The sequence below is a fragment of the Alligator mississippiensis genome, chromosome 3, assembly GCF_030867095.1.
Source record: "Alligator mississippiensis isolate rAllMis1 chromosome 3, rAllMis1, whole genome shotgun sequence".
Taxonomy (NCBI): domain Eukaryota; kingdom Metazoa; phylum Chordata; order Crocodylia; family Alligatoridae; genus Alligator; species Alligator mississippiensis.
Genome location: NC_081826.1, coordinates 191,827,259 through 191,850,411, shown reverse-complemented (window position 1 = coordinate 191,850,411; position 23,153 = coordinate 191,827,259). Strand labels below are relative to the sequence as shown.

The window sequence follows — 23,153 nt, the reverse complement described above, 5'->3', positions numbered from 1 at the left end:
AATTTGAATTAAGAACAAACCTTTTTTTCTGAAATGAAGACAAAGCCAGCCTATGCCCCTCAGTAGTACAGCAACTGCCTTTCCCTCTTCCCACCTCCTAATTATGGCTTTTGTTCTTCAGAAACTGACATGAAGAGGATGTTCAATAACTGTGATTAATGCCTGCGGAAAAGGTCACAATGTGGAAACTTAATCCCTAACCAGTCAGCAAAGTCATGAGTCAGTCGTCTGTCCCCCCTTTAAGCAGACTAAGGTCTACACATAAAGTGCTGAGAGAAATACAGATTTGGGAGGGAGAGGACTTGCTCTCAACATCTGGATAGGCGATTTAATTGACTTATGCCTAATTCTTGAACTTCAGTAATTTGGAAAGTTGCTTACAGTTTAGAGCGCAAGAGTGAATTTTTTCATGAAGTACCTGAACCGTGGAGCCAGATCCTCAGTTGATATTAAATACAGGGAACTGTTGATTGAAAATGGAGTTACACTAGTTTATACCAGTTGAAGAGTTGTGCGTGCACCTTTATCAGCGTCTGTTGTTTTTCTGTACACTATTTCTTTATTGGCTTAATAATTGATTGGGCATTTTAATAAATGTCCATCATAATATAATGGTATATAGGAATGTAAGATAAAAATACACCAAATTATTTGTTAGTTTGTTTGTTTTATTGAGTGACACAGTCTTCCTTACTGCTGGACTCATAACCTTTCAGAATCTTTGTCTCAGGTATGCAACCGATTTTTTTCAGTAAAAGTCAGAAGTTAGTAACACAATTCTTATTTTTCATGTTGATGTAGAAAAGGTGCTCCCATGTTTTTCTGTTTCCAGTAACAAAGTATCATGACATTCTATTGTATCTTTTCAAAAACACCTGCCAGGCCAGGATTTCAATTGGGAAACGGGTGGAATGGTAATTATTTTCCTATAGATGTGACAAGGATATTGTGAGGCGTTCTGCACTGCAGTGTTATCAGCATGCTCCTGACCCTCAGGTCTATGTTGCCTTTTCATCAGATCCAAATGGTGCAGTTTCCATGTTTTCCAGTATCTGGCCAAGGCAGGGGATCTGGCTGAAAACAACCTGGCTTTGACTCAATCTAGCTTGCCTCAGTCTGGAAAAAAACAGGCAAATCAACTAGAGAAACTGAAAATACTGGTTGCTCCATCCTTTGCTTGAATATATTTACCCCATGTCATAAGATTCTACAATCTCTGAATTCTTTTGTATGTCCCTCTGTTTTGGGGATTCCCAATTAGCTATGGCCACTTGTTGCTTGCATGGCCTTTTTGTTTGGGTTTAGTTAAGACTGCTTCTATCAGGGAGTATCTTTTGAACCTTTTCCTGCTGTGGAACTATTATCTGTGTCCTGGCTGCCTCCAGGTTATAATATGTAATGTACTCAGATGTTTTTGGTGTCTAAAATCAAACCAGTAGGTACCCAAATGCAGATGAAAGTTCTGTATTGTTCATAATGTGTTAGAAAGAACACGATGCAATAGTGTCAGCCCTTTCAAGGATTTATCTGGTGTTCATAACACATTTGAATTCTACAGAATGCAGACATTTACTCTGTCAGTCCTTGTGGTCCACAAAGGGCTGCAGAACATGGCTGCAAGGGTGACGGGTCACCAGGAGGCCGTGTTCTTTAGTAAGGATCATGTGGATGTTGCCTTTTCTGTTATCTTCCCCTCTCCCCATTTAGCTCAGTTGAAGTCACATTGGCAAGGATTCTTTCCTACATCTGGCCTCTGAGGGATGCAAGGATGGTCTGTGGTTTGCCCCCATACATCTATGTAATCAGTTGTGGCATTACTTCCTCCCTCAGTATGGACCCAGACACAAGAGGTTCTTTATTGGATGGGTGGGGGTGTTCCCCTTGTATGTGGAAGAGGAGAGCATGGCATGTGGCTGAACATCTTTGTATTCTGTTTTAGAGCTGGTAAAAATGATCTGGCCCTTTGTTGGGTGGCTTTCATAGAAGGAATTTTTCAATCCTAATGTAAAATGACTGCTAGAATGGAAATTGGGATTACAGTTCAGAAAAAGGGAGGGTCTTTTCCAGGTTGTTACTGCAATGGTCTGACATCTGTAGGAGCCCTGAGACCTGCAAGCTTGGACACTTAGGGCACTGACAGATGTGAAAAAAACCCAGCACTTTACAAGAAGAGGAAGCGCATTAGTTTGACATGGCTTCCCAGCTTCTGTATAGATCAGGCACTTCAGCAGGGCTTTTTGGTGGTGTTATCTAATAGCTGATCAAATCAGCTATTAGATAAAAGCACCAAAACGACCTGCTGAAGTGTGGCAGACATGGTTCTTTGGGTTAATCAGATATCTTTTATTAGACCAACTCAAATAATTGGAAAAATTCTTCTTAGCAAGCTTCTGGGCACAAACACCCTTCCTTAGTCTGAGGAAGCATCTGCAGATGGTTTGTGCTCTTCCTGGATGGAGTGGTAAAGCAGTCAGAGGCCAGTATGTATGCAAGAAAGCCAGTCAGTTAAAATGTAAATTGAGGTGGTTAGTAGGTGAGAGACAGGTGTGGGGAAGGGGAATGAAAGTGGCTGTAGTCAAAAGATGAGAGACAGGAGGGTGGGGGGAAGGGAGTGAGACTAGCTGGTAAAAAGTGGAGGGTTTACCTGCTGAAGTGTGCTATCTGTACAGATAGGTCAAACTAATGCCATACCTCTTCTGGGTATACATTACGCTTGGCATTTTTTGTTTGTTTGTTTTTTGGCATCTGTAAGCAGCCAAAAATCAGTGGTGGTTATGTGACTTTATACAAACGAACGTCTTCGCCTTAGTCCTTTACATTAGAGGCAGAGGAAATGTTCTGGGTTTTTACTATTATGCTTAAAATACAGTTGGAAGCATTTATACATTTTCTTATTTCTGTAATAAAGGTTAATTCCCAGTCCGAACAAATTTGTCAGTTCATGATTTGTCTGCTTCTCTAACAGAATCTCAGTCACAGCCAACAAAAGTTGTATGTGGAATCTTTCACCCAAATTTAGCTTTTAGCACTGGTTTTTGAGTTTCATAGGAAACCAAGAATTTAGATTGCCAGCTACCTTTGAATTTAAATGGGAATTGAGTGCCTAACTTCTTTAGGCTCTGTTGACAATCCCAGCCTTGTTAAACAAAAAGAGATATTTTCAGAACAAACTCAACCATAAGCTCGTTAGCTGTTATGCTTCATCCTCAATTGGAATAGTAGAATTCAGTCTGTTCTGTTTTATAACAGGGAAACTGCACCCTCATTTAGGATTACTTTTATCAGATGGATGACCACCTTACATTAAAGTGTTGTGTGCCCTTGGCTAGGCTGTAGACATTGTTATATGTGCCTTTAAGAGGTTAGGTTTTCTATACCAAGAAGTTATAATAAACATGTTCTTTTTAAAATAAACTTTCTGAATAAAAGTATGTTTAAGAAGATTCCACAATGTTATCCTGCAAGATTGGATAAATTTATCCCCTCTTACCAAAAGTAAAATGAAATCGCTTGATTTGGAGCAAGGAGTGCAGCAGGGTTGGCCTCTGGTAGTGATTATTTTTACAGTTTAGGCAGTTGGTAATCTGATAGACAGGAATTTAAATCTTCCAAGTTTGCCTACAAGAACTTTTTAATGTTCATATAAATAACCTTGCAACTTTAATGGAGCTGTAACTGAGGCCAGTTAATTTTTATGAAAACTCAAAATTAAGTTTGAAATAAATGTGTGTGAGAGGGGAGATTTTAGTGTTAAATTTATTAGTATTATTTTTAATGGACAGGTTTACATAAAAATAACACATGAGATTCTGCACCTAAGGATGCAGTGTGATGAAAGTATTTATTGTACTTTTACACTGATTGCATAGCTGCTGTCTTAAATTTAGTTTTAATGGAGGTGCTGGTGCTAGGTTTTGCCTTGTTAAAATATTTGACTTTTGACTGCTGTGATACAGGGAGGCTTAACGAAAAAAGGGCCCTTCTATGAGTGTGGCGGCACTTTCTTACATGGGGGATATCTCCCTCTGTGTTTAATCTCCCCATTTGTTTATTCTTTCCTTATACCTCCTCCTCCCTTTTACTGTGGGGCAATATTTTGTCCCAAGGACAGTCAAATTACAAGGTCCCTCCTAAGAAGCTATAACCCGATGTATGTAGTTGTGATAATTTTAAAGCCCGATTCCTTTTGTGGCAATGCTGTGGGATTGTGAGGTACTAATTAGCCCCTGTGGTGTTCTGTTGTTACCTTTTGTTTTGAACTGTGAAGCTTCAGAGGTATCACCATGTCTTCCCCTGCAAGGCATAGGCTCCCAAGGTAGTTTATTTTAAGTGAGTTCAGCAGTACTTGTTCTAATTTGTTGCCCTGAATCAGGACAGAGAATTAGATGATAAAACATAATAATCAAGAGTTTCTAAACTCAGGCTTGTTAAACACTTTTTGTTCCCAACTGAAAACATGGGGGATAAGGAAATACTTTCTTAATGTAGTAGGCTTTTCTGTTTGTATGACATAAATACACTTGATTTATCAAATACACACAAAACTGGCAAAAGGAGAAAGGTAATCAATACTGTAAACTTTAAATTCCTTGTCCATGCAACAGAAACAGCATGGCCCATCCAGGAGTGTCATACCAGTGGGACCTTCCCTGTATTGTTTTGCCAGTGGGTCTCTTCTCTGGGACTTGGTGGGGTCCATGAAAGGTAGTTTGTTTTCTTTTGTCCATTTGCCACTTGGCCTCTCTGCTGATTTTGCTACCTGGAATGACAATTTTGATGATGGTTTTATACCAGTTTTCTTGTAACAGGATTGAGACCACTTCTTTCACGTAGGTCACTGAACAGTCCTGGAGGATAATAACGTTCAGTGACTACCTATTTTGGGTGCCTGTGAATCTAGGTCTGGAAGACAAAACAAACAAACAGACAAAACTTTGTTTCATTATCAGTTCCTTGACCCATCCACCTTCCCTTGAAGAATTATGTTAGGTCTTACAGAATGGTATCAAAATAGATTACACTTAAATTTTCTTTTTTAAACCCTGGATGCTTATGTTGCCACAGTCATCTGAACCCAGCTGACCTCCTGCCCTTTCGGCAGGGGGCTGGACCTGATGATCTTGTGAGATCCCTTCCAGCCCTAATGTCTATGAAATATGAAATCTATGATTTAGAGAGATCCCTATTTTTTGGTCTTAGGTAATTCTAATTACATTTATTGTTATTTCTGGACAAGCCACAATGGGGAATAACCTAATCACTTCCTTTCATGGAGTTCAGTGACATCTGTGTCTTTGCATTATAACTTACAATCTTTCTTTGGTAGAGGTTAGCTAAAAGGTCTGACTGTTAGCTACTGACAAAACTTGATCGTGTGAATGGAAAGATGAAAGATTCACACTTAGAGCCTGCTTCCATTTGGTTTGTTAAGGATGCAGAAATAAATAATAATAGTTGGTTCTCCAGTGAATTGAGGACTATAATTCGTTCTCTGGGCTCTTGTCATTTTATAAGCCACTTGAGTTACATTCTCATGACTTGTGACATCAGCAGAACCCCTCAAGTCAATTGCAAACACAGAGTTGTACCAAAGCAATCCATTGTCCGTAGTGGATTTCAGTTGATATTGTTACTGCATAGAGAGGTAACCAAATAGTTGTCCTGTATTTAATATATTTTTAAAATCTGTATTGTGTAAAGGTCCTTTCTCATTTTTTCATACTTGTTTCCCTGCATTATTATGACTCTTAAAAATAAGAACGTCAGTCATATCTAAGGCTCTGTGGAGTGCTTCCAATAATGCTCCGTCTCTGACTTCATAACTTGGAGTCCTTCTCTAACTTATAACTTTTTTTGCTAACAAGTTAATTCACTTAAAATTTACATTCTCTAGTGGATGTTTCCTGCAGTCTAACAAATACTTTGTTCTGTGGGTGATCTATTAATATCCAGAACTTCCTTGAACTGTCTTGTTTCTTTGTCATTCCACTGGCCTTTTTCAAAGGTGGGTAGGCCAGTGCATTATGTTGAAGATTACTGGCACATTTTCTGCCGGGGGGGGGAAGGAAGGGCCAGAGGGGGTGTAAAGTGCTCATCAAAACTTTTTTCCAAGAGTAGATGCTTACTGTGTGCTCCATTTATTTTGATGTTACATAGGAAATACTTTTTTTTGTTTCTATTTTAGAGCTGTTCTGCTGATTGGAAGAAAGAAGGAAAATAGATGTCCACACCAACAGACCCTGGCGCAATGCCTCATCCTGGCCCTTCACCAGGGCCAGGTCCATCACCTGGACCAATTCTAGGACCTAGCCCAGGACCCGGACCATCCCCAGGTTCAGTGCACAGCATGATGGGGCCAAGTCCTGGACCTCCCAGTGTCCCGCATCCAATGCCAACTATGGGGCCTACTGATTATCCACAGGAAGGCATGCACCAAATGCACAAGGTAATTATTTCTCCAAGTGAGTGCTATGACTCTCAGAGTTATAGCTGTTGACAAAAACCTGCTCTTACTGCTGTCAGCCCTGCAGAGCAGCAAACTGTATTCTATTTCACATCACTAGCAAAACTACCAGCTGAATTTGGATTCCATCTTTATTACTGGAGATGATGCACAAATCATATCAAACACAGCTTGAGATTTTTCAGATACCAGTTTGAGCTGCAGTGTTTGCGGTTAGACAGATCTTCACCCAGACTCGTAAACTGCAACATTTTGGTATGGTGCTCCTTGCTACAAAAGAAATGTATATCACTGCAAGGCCATTCCGGCAGTCTTTTCTAATTATAACTGTATGTTACATCATAGAAAGAAGCATTTTATTAATCCCATTTGGAAGCATTCTGCTCCAATTTTGCATTTTAATAGGGTTTCCCTCCTTTCTTTGTTTTTTTGCATCTTAAAAGTCCTATTTCTTTAATTTTTCATAGTGATGAAAACTTTTGTTTTCAAATTAACTTATGTAGGCTCTGTCCCATTTTAAGGCACTTAAAACAAGTGTAATTTTAAACACATGAATAATCTTGAATTGGACTTATGCACTTAAAGGCCTGCATGTGCTTAAATAACTTCTCAATCAGCAGTTCATTAAGATATTGGTAAATGTCTTTGCTTGGAATTTCTTTTTGAGAATTTTCTTCCGTGTGGTCCTGCCTCTTTTTGGCTATGTGGTAAAGTTACTGTGGAACTTTACCTTAGTAAAGTTACCTTACCTTAGTACCTTACCTTTACCTTTACTAAGGTAAAGTTCCTATAGATCTTCATGCACACAAACACTTAACATTTTAAAAGGACAAGAGATTAGTTTGATATATTTTGGTGATTCTTGCCAAGAAGAATTGAAATTGTACTGTCAGTTATAAGGCTATAGAACAGTATTCAAATTATAGTTTAAAAATAAACCTATATAAAGAAACTTTAGAAAAAAAATTCCTACCTGTGAAATGAAAACCTCTTCAAATTGCCCTGCTCCTTCGTGGACCATTCAGTCAATATGCTATTTAGAGTTATAAATAAGGATGTGACATTAGCCAACACTTTTACCTTAAAACGTTTCATCATTGAGATATTCAGTGAAACAGAAACATCATGGGTGACTGAAAGTTACTGGTCCAGGGCACTGAAGAGCCAAACGATCACTGGGAGTTGAGGGTGCTTCTGATTACATTGTACTACTGCAGTTTTCATATGTAAAAGGGGGAATTATTGTCAGTTATATGTCAGTCAATGCCATGCTTAAATTTTATGCAAGTGGTGCATTTTTAGGTGTGTGCATTTTCTAAAACTCTGGTACCTAATACATCTCAAACTTTTGAATATGACCTCAACTTCCTTCAATAGTTGTTTTGTTTTTTTTAAATGTCTGGAAAACTTTAAAATACAGAGCATGTCTATAGAGTTCAAGAACTTTACAGAAGAGGAAAGAGTCTGCTGCTGCTACTCAGTGGTCTGCAGTAGAAAGACTTATCCTGTGAAGGGGGGAATCTTTTGGGTTGGTTTTTATCTAGAAGCTTGATTGCGTTTCATCATGATTGTAAGGGTTGAGATAGCTGGATAGCTGACACAGTGGTGGTCAGTTGGTATAAACCCAGATAAAATGTTCAAGAGCACCTAAGAGATTTTTTTGAAAATGGAATTTTTATCCCTGGTTAGGTTATGTCCAGAATGATAGCAACTACTTGTGATCGCAGATTGACCTACTTAATCAATAGATTCTTTTTGGCTGTGTAGTCATATCTGAACGCAGCAAATTATTTATGAGGAATAGTGCCAAATTGTTTATAATGAGGAATGTGTGGAGTGTGGCCTTTTTAAAAAAGAAACAAAGTTCATACACAAAAATAAAAGTTATTTTCCACTCAGACCCTTCATTCACTTACTATATCCCTTATATTTCCTTTAAATTCTGTACAGAAATACAAGTAACTTTATGTTTTGTTAACATAATCTTATAAATACTAATAACTCCTACAATTCATATTTAGCAATGCAAGGTTTGAAAATGAATGGCTATATATTTCAAAAACAACCAGAAATCCTGTCCACAGTAATTTACTCTATATTAGGTGTTATAATTAAAACAGCTACAATAAATTAATTTATCTCCTCCCCTTTCTGGAATAATTTTGTTGCCTATTAATCAGATTATCATTAAAATCATCCCGAGTTAGTCCTTGATCAGAGTTGAGTTAACAGAGCCAAGCATTGCCTAATTGTATATATTTTGTAACTAGAAAAAGAATAAGATCAATAAAAGGTAAATAGATCTTTATGTAGACTGCATATCTCTGAATGAGAGAGTATTTTGCACTTCATTTTCCCCTGCTGCATAATACCTTTGTTTGTGACTTTCTGACCATGTGCTGCTGCTTCATATCTCCAATCCAACCTTTCAATATGGTCTGTTCCCAGTATTCTACATAGGCCACTGCTTTTGGTGTTGGTGTTTCCAGATCTTGTGAGGTGCACTGCGGTGCTACAGGACATCTCAGGTGATCATCTGTGGTTTGCTTCTCCTGACAAACACATTGGTCATTTGCATAGAGGCCCCATGTTTTCATGAGAAAGCTGCAGCTTCCGAGACCTACTCTTAAACTGTTCAGGCTCTGCCATGTATGCCGTTTGTAGTTGGAGCCGGATGCTAACTCCTCACTGGGGTCAATTCCTTGCTGACTCCATTCAACAGCTGTGTTGCCTAGATTTTCCCATTCTTTTTGCCAGTGGGTAGTTCTGGCTGATTTGGGTGGTACAGTCAATGGTGTGCTAGAGGACAAAAAACTATTTCTCGATGCGAGATGACAGTGTACTGGTTGATGTCCATATCATGGGTAGCGGTCATCCGACTCTTGTACCTGCCGGTCAGTATTGCCTGCTACTTTCGTCCTGATGTAAGGGGGCACTATGCTGGATCATGCGTCTAGGCAGGGAATAGGGGTGGGTTTTAGGCAGCCTGTTATAGTTTTGCATGTATCATTTAGGGCAGTGTCAATATGTTTACTGTGGTCATATATTTACTGTTGACCATAAACTTTAAACTAATAATTGGGTGTAATGTCATAAGCAGGAATTAGGCTTTTTGTAAGAAGTGAGTTATGGAAACTCGAACCAAAAGTAGGATTTTTGCACACAGATGTGGCATTTGTTAATACTGATTTTAGTCCTCTTTCACTTAATATGATGAAAGGCTGAGAGCCATGGGACTCTTCAGCTTGGAAAAGCGCAGGCTCAGGGGTGATCTGGTGGCCACCTATAAGTTTATCAGGGGTGCTCACCAGGATCTGGGGAAACATCTGTTAACCAGAGCGCCCCAAGGGATGACAAAGTAGAACGGTCACAAACTCCTCCATGACCGTTTCAGGCTGGACATAAGGAAGAACTTCTTTACCGTCTGAGCCCCCAAGGTTTGGAATAGACTGCCACCAGAGGTGGTTCAAGCATCTACTTTAAACGCCTTCAAGACATTTGGATGTTTATCTTGCTGGGATTCTATGATCCCTGCTGACATCCTGCCCCTGAGGCAGGGGGCTGGACTCGATGATCTTCTGAGGTCCCTTCCAGCCCTAGTTAGCGTCTGAAATCTATGAAACTTAGCTGTTCTAGCAGGACAGAGAGCAAGTGGTTTCTTCTGCCAGTGTTATTAATTAACAGAGCTGTATACATTTGCTATTTTAAAAATCCTTAAAGTGGTGGTCTAGTCAGAAAAATAGCAGAAAATGGCACCTTCTTATCTAACAAGTCTTTTTCCTGTACTACTGCTTGGTTTAGTATAAAAACAAAGAACTTATGAGTCAACCCCAGAGAACTGATGGATTTTTCACTTGCTCATACATGATTAACAAAATTTCTGGCAAAGTCCCAGTTGCAAGGAAGGACCAGCTATGTAACAACATTGTCCTTCAGTTATGTCTTCAGTTAAACCTGCACAGTTATACTGGCAGCTTGCAGGTAACTTCAGTATTTGGCTTGAAGAATCTTTATGATGATAAACCATCCAAAAAGAACCCAGCTTGACTCTCAGACCATTTCCAAACTGACAAGATCTCATCTGTTAGCAATCACGATGCAGCATGAATTGTGAAATGACCTTGGGTACTGAATGTAAAACAAAGTGTAGTTAAATAAAAGTTCCATAGATTTATTCATTGCCTAAATATGGATTCTGTAAATGGGAATGTCATGTGGGCCTACATATAATTGAGGCCTCCCCTACAATTTTATTTTTTAGAACCACCAGTTACAAGATACAGCCTATTCCCCACTAATGCTTTTTATGGAGAACAATGGAAAGCAGCTCTTACATTTGAGAATTTTATTAAATGATAGTTCAAGCTCTGGTGCTTTACCTATTTTCCATGATAATTAGTATCTAAGTGAAATGTAATCTCCTTCATCCCCCCGAGACACAGGTAGGGGGACATTGTTACATTGGTGCTGTGGGACTTATTCCTACCCAACATTGCTCTTGTGGAAATGTTTTATATGATTTAATTGGGTGGGACCATTAAGAGTGTGTAGAAGTTGGGTAGAGGTAGATAGGGATTATATGAGAAAGAGATTATTTTGTATTATGTATTGGGTAGATATATAATTATAATCATCCTATTAAACTAGGCAGTTGCTCAAAAATTTGTAGGAAAGAAATGTAATGTCTCACAATTTCTATTGACTTACATTCTGTCTATTATATTGAATAAGACTTCTGTGTACTGAGGAATGAATGCTATCAGGTTAAAATTATACTTAAGATGACAAGTTTCTTCACCAAAGTTATAAGTACCATCTTCATTAAAACTGTTTTTTGTTTAAATAGAGTCATAAAAATAGAGTAATCAGTTTCTCTTTCGCTAGTTTTTCTCTAGCGCATTTCACTTTCAGGTTCTCATGCAGTAGTATAATGTCTGAGTTATATTCCTTAAGGACACCAGAGAATTTTGTCACATGTTGTTAGGTTTTATGAAAACACGGGAGCATTTGCATTGCTGTTGTTTTTTTTGCGTAGAGGTTTTTTGGTTTGGCCTGAATGTGTCCCTTTAAACGAAATTGCTCTACCTTTTCACAGGTAAAATCTCTCTGTCCTGGATTGACTCCAGTGATGCTGTGAACATGCATTTGTTTCTCTTTGACAGTTGGCTTGTTTCATACCAATCCTTTTATTCCCTTCTATATTTTAGTACATTTCCCCTCATGAATAGGGAGGGAGGAGGTTCCTTGCCCCACCTTTTGTCTTCTGGCTCCATGTTCCCATCAGGGTTGTCCAGCCAACTGCCATGGAACCTCCTTCCCTGTTGCCCATTAGGACGGAGCAGCGACATCCAGTCGCAGCAGGGTTTTTTTTCTGTAGATAGATCCTTATTGTGTAGAGACCAATTGTGTGTGTATATCACCTCCTACTCTCCAAGTCTGCTTGTAGGGACTTTGGTCTTTCAACTTCAAAACACTTAGGGTTAAACTCCACTTTAGTGTGACTGTTTTATGTTCATGGACTTGCAACAGAGATGAGCTTGGGCTCGAACAGGCATTTGTGTGGTTAATGTACCATTTATCTGTTGTTGTTTGTAACATGTAAATTAAGTACTGCAAATCTGCTTTTTCGGAAGTCTTTAAAAAAAGGAAAGTGAAAGGTGGCTGCTCTGTAGCACGGGAAGGAGTCTTCATATTTCAAAGTGGTGAGGGGCTTCTAGTTTCTTTTGTTGCTTTTTGTTTGGAAAAACCAAGCCAACATAAAAATTGATCCTTTTTTTTTTCTAGGTATTAATTAATTGGTGTGGGGAAAAATTTTAAAGCCTTTTTAAAATGATGTAGGAACTTTTGCAAAGCATCTTGTTTCTGTGCCTTCTGTAATGTTCTTAATAAAACATTGAATCAAAAGGAGACATTTCTGGGGGTGGTTTCTGTTTGCTCTAGCCTTTATTCCCTTTTTTATTTTGTATTTTTTTAAACATCATCTTCATGTGGGGGTGGGGAAATATGCATGTAAGGAACATCTCTGAAAACCCCAAATACTGATAGATGGGAAATGTTAGTTTCTCATCACTTTGTAATCAAATTTAACCAGTTAGGTAGAAAATAAAATTCAGGTTAAAATTTTAAAAGAAAATTAAAATTGGTATGTGTGTTTGAATTTCGCTCTCTCTGTGAAAAATATAATTTTCAACCAGATCCATTTAAAATCTGTAAAAAGTACTGCTTACAAAGATACAATCTCTCCTTTCTCATCTCCTTTAACTTGATACAATCTTTTCTTAACTTCTTTTTTGTTGCTCCTATTTTCCCTCAAACTAAATTTCCTCACTTCTTTATCTGTGCGCTTTCTGAGAGTTAAAAATTGCAGCTAGCACATGCAGTGTCCAGAGCAGGGCCTATAAGATCTTCAGGCATTTGGTCTCTTGACAAGGAAGGAAGAGCTTCTTTCTTCTGCAGGCAGGGGAAAAATGAAAAATGCCAATCTCTTCCTTACCTCCAGACTCCAAGTACACTTTAACTACAGCTAACAAATAGAACATACCTTTTAGCTAGTGATTTGCTGATTATTTTTTTCACTTAGATATCTAATTTTCTTTTTAAGCCCCTTTCATTCTTCTGATATGACTTTCCTTTCCCTCATCTATTTTTACCCACTGCATCATACATGTCTCTCTTCTGTTCTCCAGTCATCTCTCCCCTAGCATTAGCTCCTGACTGCAGGTTCGCTTTTCTTGGCTCAGACTTTTCCTTCCTTTCTTCTTGGCCATCTTGGGATGGAGCCAGGTCCTGCTGGTCCTGCTTACCTTCCAGAATATGATTGAGTGGCAGTGATTGAGTTGGATGCAGTTATGTGGTGACTACATCCTCTCCTGTGTGCAATCTTGATGTCAAGAAAGAAATGGCATTTGGGGTATTTCATTACAGCAGAGACTGCAAGGCAAAGGGTGGGTTAAAAATAACTAATCTAATTTCAGCCAAAGCCACGGACTGTACTTGCTTAAGTGGTTGGTATTTCACTGCTTTGTAATAGGAGGACTGCCCAATTTACTTCTGTAAGTACTGTCCAAACAGAGTGCTGCTTGTGTCTAGTTTGTAGTCCTTGAAATTGCCTAAAAAGCTGGGGGAGGAGGTGGAGAAAGGAAAGGGAGGGAGGTGGTGTGAAGTCCTTTAAGAATGATTCAAAGTTATGCTCTGTTGTCCCAATAGAGAGACTCCAGAAGAGACTGGTGGGGGGAGGGTCTCATTTTAACTATTTGCAATAAGATCAAGGAGAGGTTTTCAGTCTTTAAGTTGTCTGTTACTTTATTTATGACATATTTGTGTGATTGGCATTTAATATTTTGTAGTTGTTTTGGAGGACTTGTACACTACCTCACTGTAAATCTGTGTTTGTTTTCATTTTGCAGTCCATTGATGGCTTGCATGACAAAGGAATGGTTGAAGATATGCACTGTAGCTCCATGAAGAGTGCAAGTATGCGACCACCTCACCCTGGAATGGGCCCACCTCAGAGTCCCATGGATCAACATAGCCAAGGTTAATACCAGTTTTGTATGCAATACAAAATATGGCTTTCTTTTTTTTTATTCTTATAGCTTACACTAAGCCTTAACTCCTTTATGCCAAGTTTCCCAGTTAGTATTGTGCATGGTTTGGGAAGGATAAAACTGTGACCTTTGGAAAAACTATTTCTTTAAATCAAGGGTGTCAGACTCACCTGGCCAGATGAGTTATACAGGACTGGTCCACAGGCTGAAGGAATGCCATGGAGCCATCCCTGAGGGCTGAGTGGGGTCCATGGACTCCTCCTCCTCGCTTGCCAGATCCAGCACCCATGGTGTCTACTTTGGCTGGTCTGGGACGCGTGCTACCTGCAGTGCTTGTTCCAAGAGCCAGCTTTAGGGAAAATGGTGACCTAGGCGGACTTGTATTTTGGTGCCCCCCCTCACCATCTCGGTTTCTCACCCCAGCACTTCAGCGGTGCTGCTGCAGGCAGAGGTGGATGGATGGGTAGAGGCACCAGGACTGGAGCAGGTGCCACCTCACCTGCAGTGCCTGGCCCAGCTCTCCTGAGTAGCAGCAGCCTCAGGGACAGCAGCTCTTCAAGGATACCAGCTCCCAAGTTGCAGGCAGACAGCTCCTCCTCTGTCCTTGCCCCATGTTGCTCCCTGGCAGGCTGCCAGGGTGGGCTGCATCCAAAAGGCTGCCATGGTGAGGGCAGGGACATGTTCTGCTGCCACCTGAGCCTGGCACAGGGTTGGGGTTGCCCAAGTGATAGGGCACCAGAGCAGAACAGGGCATTTACCTGCTTTATGCTCCAGAAGGCACAAAGTGGGCTGGGCTGGGTTGGGCACACAGAGCAGAGTGAAACCAGTGACTGGGAAGGGCAAGTTTCTATGCGGGCGGAGCAGAAAGTTGGCAGTCAATCAGGAGGCAGTGGGGCTGTCCTGGTCTACCTCACTGGTTCCCTCCACCTGCCCCTCCCAGCACTGCACCATGCTAGGATCTCAGGGTGATGGGGAGGGAAGGGATGCTGGTTCACATGGTTGAGTTGGGATTGTATGAGGGGACTCCATGGGGGTGGCAAATGGGCTTGGCTGGCCCCTGCTGGGCTGGGCTGGGCACCACTTCTCCTGCTTGGGGCAGGGATTGGCTGGGGTAGGGTGAGATGGGGCAGGGTGGCGTGGTTGGTGCCCCCTGACCACGGTGCCCTGGGTGGTTGCTCATGTCGCCTACCCTTAAGGGTGGCTTTGCCTGCTTCAGGGGGTCTGGAGTGGATGCAACATGCATTGTAGGTTCCAGACTGACCAGAGTGGGCACTGTGCAGAGGACCCACAGACCCATGCCCCCTACATGCCAGATTCAGTGGCTACTCTGGCTGACTTGGGACTGTGCTGCATGCAAGATCTGCTCTGGGACCTGCGCTGCCTGCTGTACCTACTCTAGACTGGCTGAAACAAGGGCCGCAGATGCTGGATCTGTCACATGGGTGGGCGGGGGGTTCGGGACTGGATCTTTGTGGCTGCTGCTTGTGGTGTAGGTCCTAGAGTGGGTGCTGCGTGTGGCGCCTGTTCTGGCCTCTGTGTGCAGAGCCAGTTCAGTGTGTGTGGGTCCACTCAAGACCTAGGGCCAGCACTGGGGGCCAGATGATGTGGTTCAATAGGCTGTATCTGGCCTGTGGGCCATATCTTTGATACCCATACTTTAAATAAACCCTTGCTCTTTGAATGTGCAGTAGGGATAGATATTGAAAGGAAAGATGAGCTTTTCATTATGGGGCTAGCCTGAACTGGGGGGACTAAATTCAGCTCCCTGTTCTGCCACAACTTTCGGTTTGGCTTCAGACCAGTTGTGTAAGTAATGCTGTTATATGCCTTGGTTCCTCATTTGTGAAGTGAAGGGGACAGCATTTCCTTCTCCTTTGAGACTGTTGAAAGGATACATGCATTAAAGCTTGTGAGGTGCTCAGGTTCAGTGACTAAAGGGGACACTTAAGTGCTTAATAAAGAGATACTGGAGTGTCCTTCTTCCAGTTAGAAACATGAAACCAAATTCCAGCATAAGTTTTTAATAGGCATTTGCCAAAAAACTTATTCCAGCAGCAGGCATGAAGCTACCTTCCTCCAATCTTGATTCTTCCTATGATGAATCTTAGGGAATATCTAAGTGTCAGAGTGTGATCCCTCCCAACATGGCAATGATCCTTGTCTCTCCCTCTAATGGCAACTGTTGATCCTTCCGGATCATGGTGTATGCATGACAGGTCACCCAGACCTTCGACACATATACCTAGGCAGGAGCATGGATGAGTGGAGGCTGCCCAGACCTTCCATTCCCGCTTCAGACCATTGAGACAAAATCCAGAGGCATGACTGAGTCCGGGAGTTTGGTGCTTTGATAGCTGTATTATGTGTGGGTCTGGGAATCAAACTGGGCTCTCCCGCATGGCAAGTTCCTTGTCTAAGATACCCCACATACTTAATTTCTGCTTCTAATTCTAATAAAGTGTATGTGCTCATGAGATTGTTTTAGGGGCCTAGAGAGGGAAGAATTTTTTTTGTCTGTCCGTCTCTTATTGCAGAGTGACATAGCTGTGTTAGTCTGAAGTCAGGTAGAAAACAGGGTGGAATTACACCTTGTAGACTAACCAAAGTGTGTGTGTGTGTGTGTGTGTGTGTGTGTGTGTGTGTGTGTGTGTGTGTGTAAATCATAGAAAATTAGGGTTGGAAGAGACCTCAGGAGGTCATATAGTCCAACTGCCTTCTCAAAGCAGGACCATCCCCAACTATATCATCCCAGCCAAAGCTTTTTCTAGCTGGGTTTTAAAAACATCCAAGGATGGAGAGTCCACAGCCTCTCTGAGTAACCTGTTCCAGTGCTTTACTACCCTCCTAGAGAGAAAATTCTTCCTAACAGGAGGTTAGATAACCATCTAGCTGGGCTCATCTAGACCCAGCACTCTTTCCTGCCTATGCAGGGGGTCGGACTCGATGATCTGTTGAGGTCCCTTCCGACCCTAACATCTATGAATCTATAATATCTAACTAAACTTTGCTTGCTGCAACTTGAGACTATTGCTTCTTGTTCTGTCATCTGTCACCACTGAGAACAGTCTAGCTCCATCCTCTTTCAAACTCCCCTAAATGATGCAGCTTTCCCCTTAACATTATTTTTTTCATTCATTTTAAGGAGCAAGCTTTGTTGCAAGTACAGTGTTCTCACATGCAAATTTCAGAACAATTATATATATATATGTATACATGAATGAATTGCCTGGCAAGAACGATGGGGGGGTGGAGGGGAAGTTTGCTAACCCTAGCCTCCTCCTTGCGCCACTGCCTCCTCCCAGGACCAGGGGAGGGGAAGCTTGTCCCTCCATCCCCTCTGTCCCCCTCTGCCAGCACCTTGTGCCACTGCCACCTCCAAGGAGCAGGGGGGAGGGCAATTATTTGAATTATTTGGGCTGCAGGGCTACCTAGGGAGTTTTGGTGAGCTGTTGCAGGCTGGGTCAGCACCCCCACCTTCTCACCAAAGCTCACCAAAACTCCCTAAGTGGCTCTGGCCCTGTGCTGTCACTGCCTGGCAGTCCTGGCCTGGGACCTCCACAAGCAGGGCTTGGCCTGCCGGATGGGATGAGGTTGTTGGCGGGAGTATCATCTGGGAGCAGGATGGGTGGGCAGGGCCTGGGCTGGGATCTTGGGGCAGTGACAGCATGGGACTGGGGCCCAGGGCAGAGCTGTAATCTGTTTCTGGTACAGTCCTGACTGTGGAACCGGGCACCCATCACAAGGATGTGTGGGCAGCAGGTTGTGGCTCTGCTCCAGGCTCCAGCCCCATGCTGTCACTGCCCCAAGGTCCCAGCCCTGGCCCCACCTGTCTGTTCTGCTCCCAGATGCTACTCCCCGCCTGCCTGCCTGTGTCCCATCCCATCCACCTGACCAAGCACTTCCTGCTTACGTGGGTCCTGGGCCGATCTCCATGTAGAACCTGTTCACCTGCTCTGTACAGCACCCCCGACAGCGGGTGCAAGGCAGATGGGCTGGAGTGCCCAGGCAGTGGGACTGGGTCCAGCGGTGGTGGTGACACTAATGGTGGCAGCTGGAAGGAGTCACTACCACTGGGGCTGCCGGGAAGCGGAGCTAGTTGCTGCACTACTCCATCCCTGGTGTGCGCCAAGGGCGGTGGGACCAGATCCATGTGCTACAGCTGGGCTACACCTCAGGCTGGATAAAATTCACTAGCAGGCCAGATCCAGCTTGTGTGCCATATTTTGCCCACCCCAATCTATGAAGTGCAGATCTACCCTGCCTTCTGTCTCTTATTGGGCTCTGAACTGAAGTTATAAATATATGATCTAGTTAATGTTTTACTTAGACGTGCAGTGAGAAGCAGCTGGTGAAATTGGAATTCATTTGATATCCTCTTAGTAAAGACCCAGTCCTGAAGACATTTACACATGTGATGTCACTGTAAGTACTTGAGTGATATTGAAGGCAACAGGACTATTCCTTGAGTGATTCCAGATGATTGGAAAAAACTAGTCATGCCAACAAGGAAAACAGGATGACCCGAGTTGGTTTATCTGGGTTAGTTACCTGATTGATCCGAGGCAAAATAATGAAAAGCTGATATGGGGCCACAGCTAATAAAGAATTAAAGATGGGTGCCTGCTTAATGCCAAGCAACACGGCTTTGTGGAAAATATGTCATGTCAAACAAACTTGACATAGTATTTAATATTATCGTCATTAAGTTTGATTGTAAGCAGGTATTGTTCTGGATTTGTACAGTGCATAGCACAGTCGGGCCCTGGTCCATGTCTGGGGACCTTAGGTGCTATAATAAGTGGCAATGGTAGTAGCAGTAATAAAGGTAACTGCGTTAACATAATAGATTTTTATAAGGCATTTGAGTCAGTTCTGCATGACATTCTGATTATACAAAATCAATACAACCCACAGTAATTCAGTTAAAAACTGGTTACCTGATAGCTTACAAGAAGTAGTAGTAAACAGGGAATTCTCATCTGATTTGGGGGGAGGGGTTCTAGTACAGTCTTGTAGAAGTCTGTTTTTGGTTTGGTGTTATGCCATATCTTTATGAATAATATGAAAGAAAATGTAAAATCATTGCTGATTAACATATGAAGATGAAACAAATAGTGTAGTAGTAAATTATGAAGTGGCATTGCCAGTTATATAGGTGATTTGCAGTGCTTGGTTAATTTGGTTTATTTGAATAATGTACCTTTTAATGCCTCATAAAAGTAAGGTCATTCATCTGGGAACAAAGTGGATGACTATGTATGTGACAAGATGGGGTCTGTATCTTGGAATACAGTGGGTGCATATACATGTACAGTTAGTGTGCCTGAATAAGCTCTGGCACAGTTTGTGCCAGAGTTTGTTGTGCTTGGGTGCAGTGTTTACATATGTGCCCAGGACCATCCCCACAGCATGTTGAGCAGGGGCAGTACAGCCTGAGCTGGCAGAGAGGCTGGGGAGGGAGGGTGGGGAGGGCTTAGCGTGCCAGCCTAGAGCTGCTCCACCCCAGGTCAGCATGCTGCAGAGGCACTGTCTGGGGCATGAGGGTGCTGCAGTGTGGGGCTACGTGACAGTCAGCCCCACACTGTAGCACCTGCATGCCCCACCAGCCCTGATCAGCATCTACATGTGCATCGCAGTGGAATAAATAAACCTACTGTAGGGTAGTACTTGTGTCGGGTAGTACTATCCTACGGCAGAGTTAGTTTACTCTGGCCTAGCAGCACTGCATACGTAGATAGTGATGTGTTACTGCAGAGTGAGTTAGTCAACTCCACAGTACGGCACACATGTAGATACCCCCAGCGTCACTTAAAAGGACTTAGAAGTCATAGAGGAACATTAGTTGTAAGTGAACTCAAAGTGTGATGCTGTAGATAAGAGGATACCTATATGCAGAGTAATGGTAAGTAAAAATAGAAAGGTTGTATTCTAGATGAAGTGAGATCTTTATAGTAATATCATGTCCAGTTTAGGTGTCCACACTTCAAAAAAGGATGTTGAGACATTCTAAAGGATTCAGAAAAGGTGTGCAGGAATCATTTGAGGTCTTTACTATGTGCCTTTGTAATAAGGAAATGTTAGCTTAATTATGAGGCCTATCCGAGAGAAAGTTAAGAGGTGATCAGAAGCTTACAAGTACCTACATGGGGAAGAGATTTCTCATGGGAGATAGCTCTTTATTTTAGTAGTAAATGAAATGTTTAAGTATTGAATCTAGACAAATTCGGATAAGATACCCATATGTTCCATATAAAGCGGGGGAGTCAAAATACAGCCCGCGGGTAGGTCTTTGTCCAGTGCACAGCAGGATCTTTGGTCCTGCCTGCCCCAGGCACAGTCCAGCTGTGGCACATCTTGCCACCCCGTGGACACACAGTGGGGTTGGAGCATCTCTGCAGCTGGACTGCCCTTCTAGGCAGCCCAGGCAGTGACGGCTCCTTCTGGCTGCTGCCACCGCTGGCCCCAGCCCTATGGTTCTGGAGGGGACCTGTGCTGCACAGTCCTGACCCTGCACTGGACTCACCCGTCCAGGCTCAGCAGCAGTGGCACAGGACAGAAGCTGTTGCTCCGCATGGGGGGGAGAAGCTGTCCTTCCCCGTTGTCACCACTGGGCCATTTCTGCTGAAGCTGTCGGGACCCTGTGCTGTGCTGGGCTGGGCTGCCCTTTGTTTGCTCTGCGCTGCCCCACTGGGCAGCCGGAGGCAGTGGTGACAGCGGCGTAGATACAGGGCAGCCTGGCATGGCACAAGCTCCCAGCAGCTGCAGCAGGAATGGCCCAGTGGTGGTGAGGGGGAGGGGTTGCTTTTCCCCCCTGCGCTGAGCAACAGCTTCTATCCTGTGCCACCACTGCTGAGTCTGGACAGGTGAGTCTGGAGCAGATGTGAGGCATGTGGGTTCACGGCTGTGCAGCATGGGTCCCTGCCAGTACCATAGGGCTGAGGCCAGTGGCGGCAGCAGCCAGGAGCTGCTACTGCCTGGGCTGCCTAGAAAGGCAGTCCTACTGTGGAGCTGCCCCAGCCCCACTGTGTGCGGCAACAGGATGGCAGTGCAGGGCAGGCCGGGTCAGGGCTCCACTCAGGTTCCTGCTGATCCAGTGTGGCAGGGGTGAGTCCAGAGTGGGTGTAGGGTGGGCTGGGGTTGCGTGCTGCTGGCAGTGGTAGGGAGGCACCACAGGGTGTGCGGGCTCCAGGCTGTTGTGGGGCAGGGACAGGTGCTGACTGGCTTAGGGTTTGCACACGGCGGGGTTCCCATGCACACCCCACCATAACCTCAAACCCTCCTGTGCAAACCCCACAACCACACCCTCCCGCACACAGTCACACACTCCACAAACACTGCATCCACCTACACCCTCCCCTGCAAACCTCCCCCACCCCACAAACCCATGTACTTCAGGGGGGAGTCCCGTTCACTGCTTTGTGCACACACCCCACCACACATGCACCCACATCCCCCCACACCCCACTCCCACCCCCCAGCCATGCTCCCCCTCCACACACCCCACAAAACCCATACCCACCCACACATCCCCACAAGAACACCCCATACTTGCCCACATCCACGTAAGCACCCCCCATACCCCTCCACCTGGTAATATACAAGAATAAGACCTCATTTTGAGCCATTATACAATCAGCTCTATATGCATCACACAAATACACACAAATCAGCACTTATTGTCAACATTTGATTTTTAGTATATAATTTGGTTTTTTTTCCAGTTCCAAGATGGCAAACTCCCTTCCCAAAAGGAGTACTTCTGGGGCAAGGGGAGGGACTTCTGGTGGCAAAAGTTAGGGGTTAGGGGGTGGGACTTCCAGTCCCAAGATGGTGAATGAGGGCAAGGCACCTGTCCAGGTTCGGGGCTACCCTTGCGGCACTCAACAGCTCACCAAAACTTGTTAAGCAGCCGTCCACTTGAAATAATTGCCTGCCCCTGATTTAAATGTTCACATAAGGTATGCATTTTTAACACTGAAGATGATTAACTATTGGAACAGCTTACCTGGAGATATGGTGGATTTTCTATCATCTGAAGACTAAATCAAAAAAAAATATATATATATTTTTTTTTAATGTATGCTGGAGCTCAAAAATAAGTTAAAATCTTGGTGCAGAAATCACTGTGTGAAGTTTTTTGGTCTGTGTTCATGCCCAAGGTCAAGTGAAGGTGAATGTAGAAGATCCCCTCTTGCTTTAATATCTGTGAATCTGTAAACACAGATTGAGACTGAAAAAATGGAAGATAAGTGAACAAAATATTGTTTGTATTTTTCAACAACTAGAGCAGCTGTTGAGTACCAACACTGACAGATATGGGAAATGATCCTTACCCAAGAAGCTTACAATCGGAATTGAGCACAGGCCATTGTATTTCCTTTCGGACTTAGTTGTAATGTTCAGACGTCCACTAATATAGTATTTTACGAGAGAAAAATCTGTATTGATGTCTCCTGAGAAGAATATTTAGAATGGGGACGGGTAGTCTGATTCTCTCCACTTCCCCCCCCCCCCCCCCCCCAATTGATGTGCAATTTTCTACCTGATTGTGGTATGCAGTTGCCAAAATTGTGTGAGCAAAATAGATGTTTGCATGTGCAAGTGGGCAGCTAGAAAAATAATAGGTTATTTGCATGTGCAATTGCAGAAACAACAGGCATACCGCTGCATGTACATAGTCTTGAAATCAGGCCCAGACTGCTTATTTGCCAGTAAGGATTATTTTCCAGGCAAGCTTGTACAGTATTGTGGGAGTAATGATTCTTGCAGACTGCAGTAGGGAACAAGGGAACTGCCACTTTTTTGGCTTACTTTTGATGAGCAAATCAAAAAAATGTTCTAAAAAGCTAAATCTGCAGCCACTTTATCATCCTGCTGATAAATGTCTATTTGCTGTCTCAAAGGCATTCGCTCTTCAGGGTGTGTTTTTTTTTTTTTGACTAAAGATAATTACTAAAATAAGTTATGCAGCTTCATTATTTAGATTCTGTTTTTTTCTTTTCCTTGGGTTTAGTGGAATGCTAGTCATGCAGAAAGAATCTCTCTCACTAGCTGAGACAGACTGTCACATTTTTAATGCAGTCATACTGCGACAGGATGATTTTACAGAAATCTGACATTAATTTGGTGTGGGGGGGAAAGCC

The 23,153-nt window shown here is 43.0% G+C and overlaps 1 protein-coding gene across 4 annotated transcripts in view; it reads left to right on the top strand.

The window, feature by feature from the left end:
* SMARCA2 (SWI/SNF related, matrix associated, actin dependent regulator of chromatin, subfamily a, member 2) overlaps positions 1–23,153 on the top strand; it is a 191,539-nt gene that overhangs the window by 5,500 nt on the left and 162,886 nt on the right. For all 4 annotated transcript variants that reach the window (XM_006260254.4, XM_059724765.1, XM_019478048.2 and 1 more), the window contains exons 2-3: positions 6,185–6,445; positions 13,870–13,999. In XM_006260254.4, coding sequence (XP_006260316.1) covers positions 6,221–6,445; positions 13,870–13,999 — 355 coding nt within the window. In that variant the 5' untranslated portion in view covers positions 6,185–6,220. The remainder of the gene's footprint in view (positions 1–6,184; positions 6,446–13,869; positions 14,000–23,153) is intronic.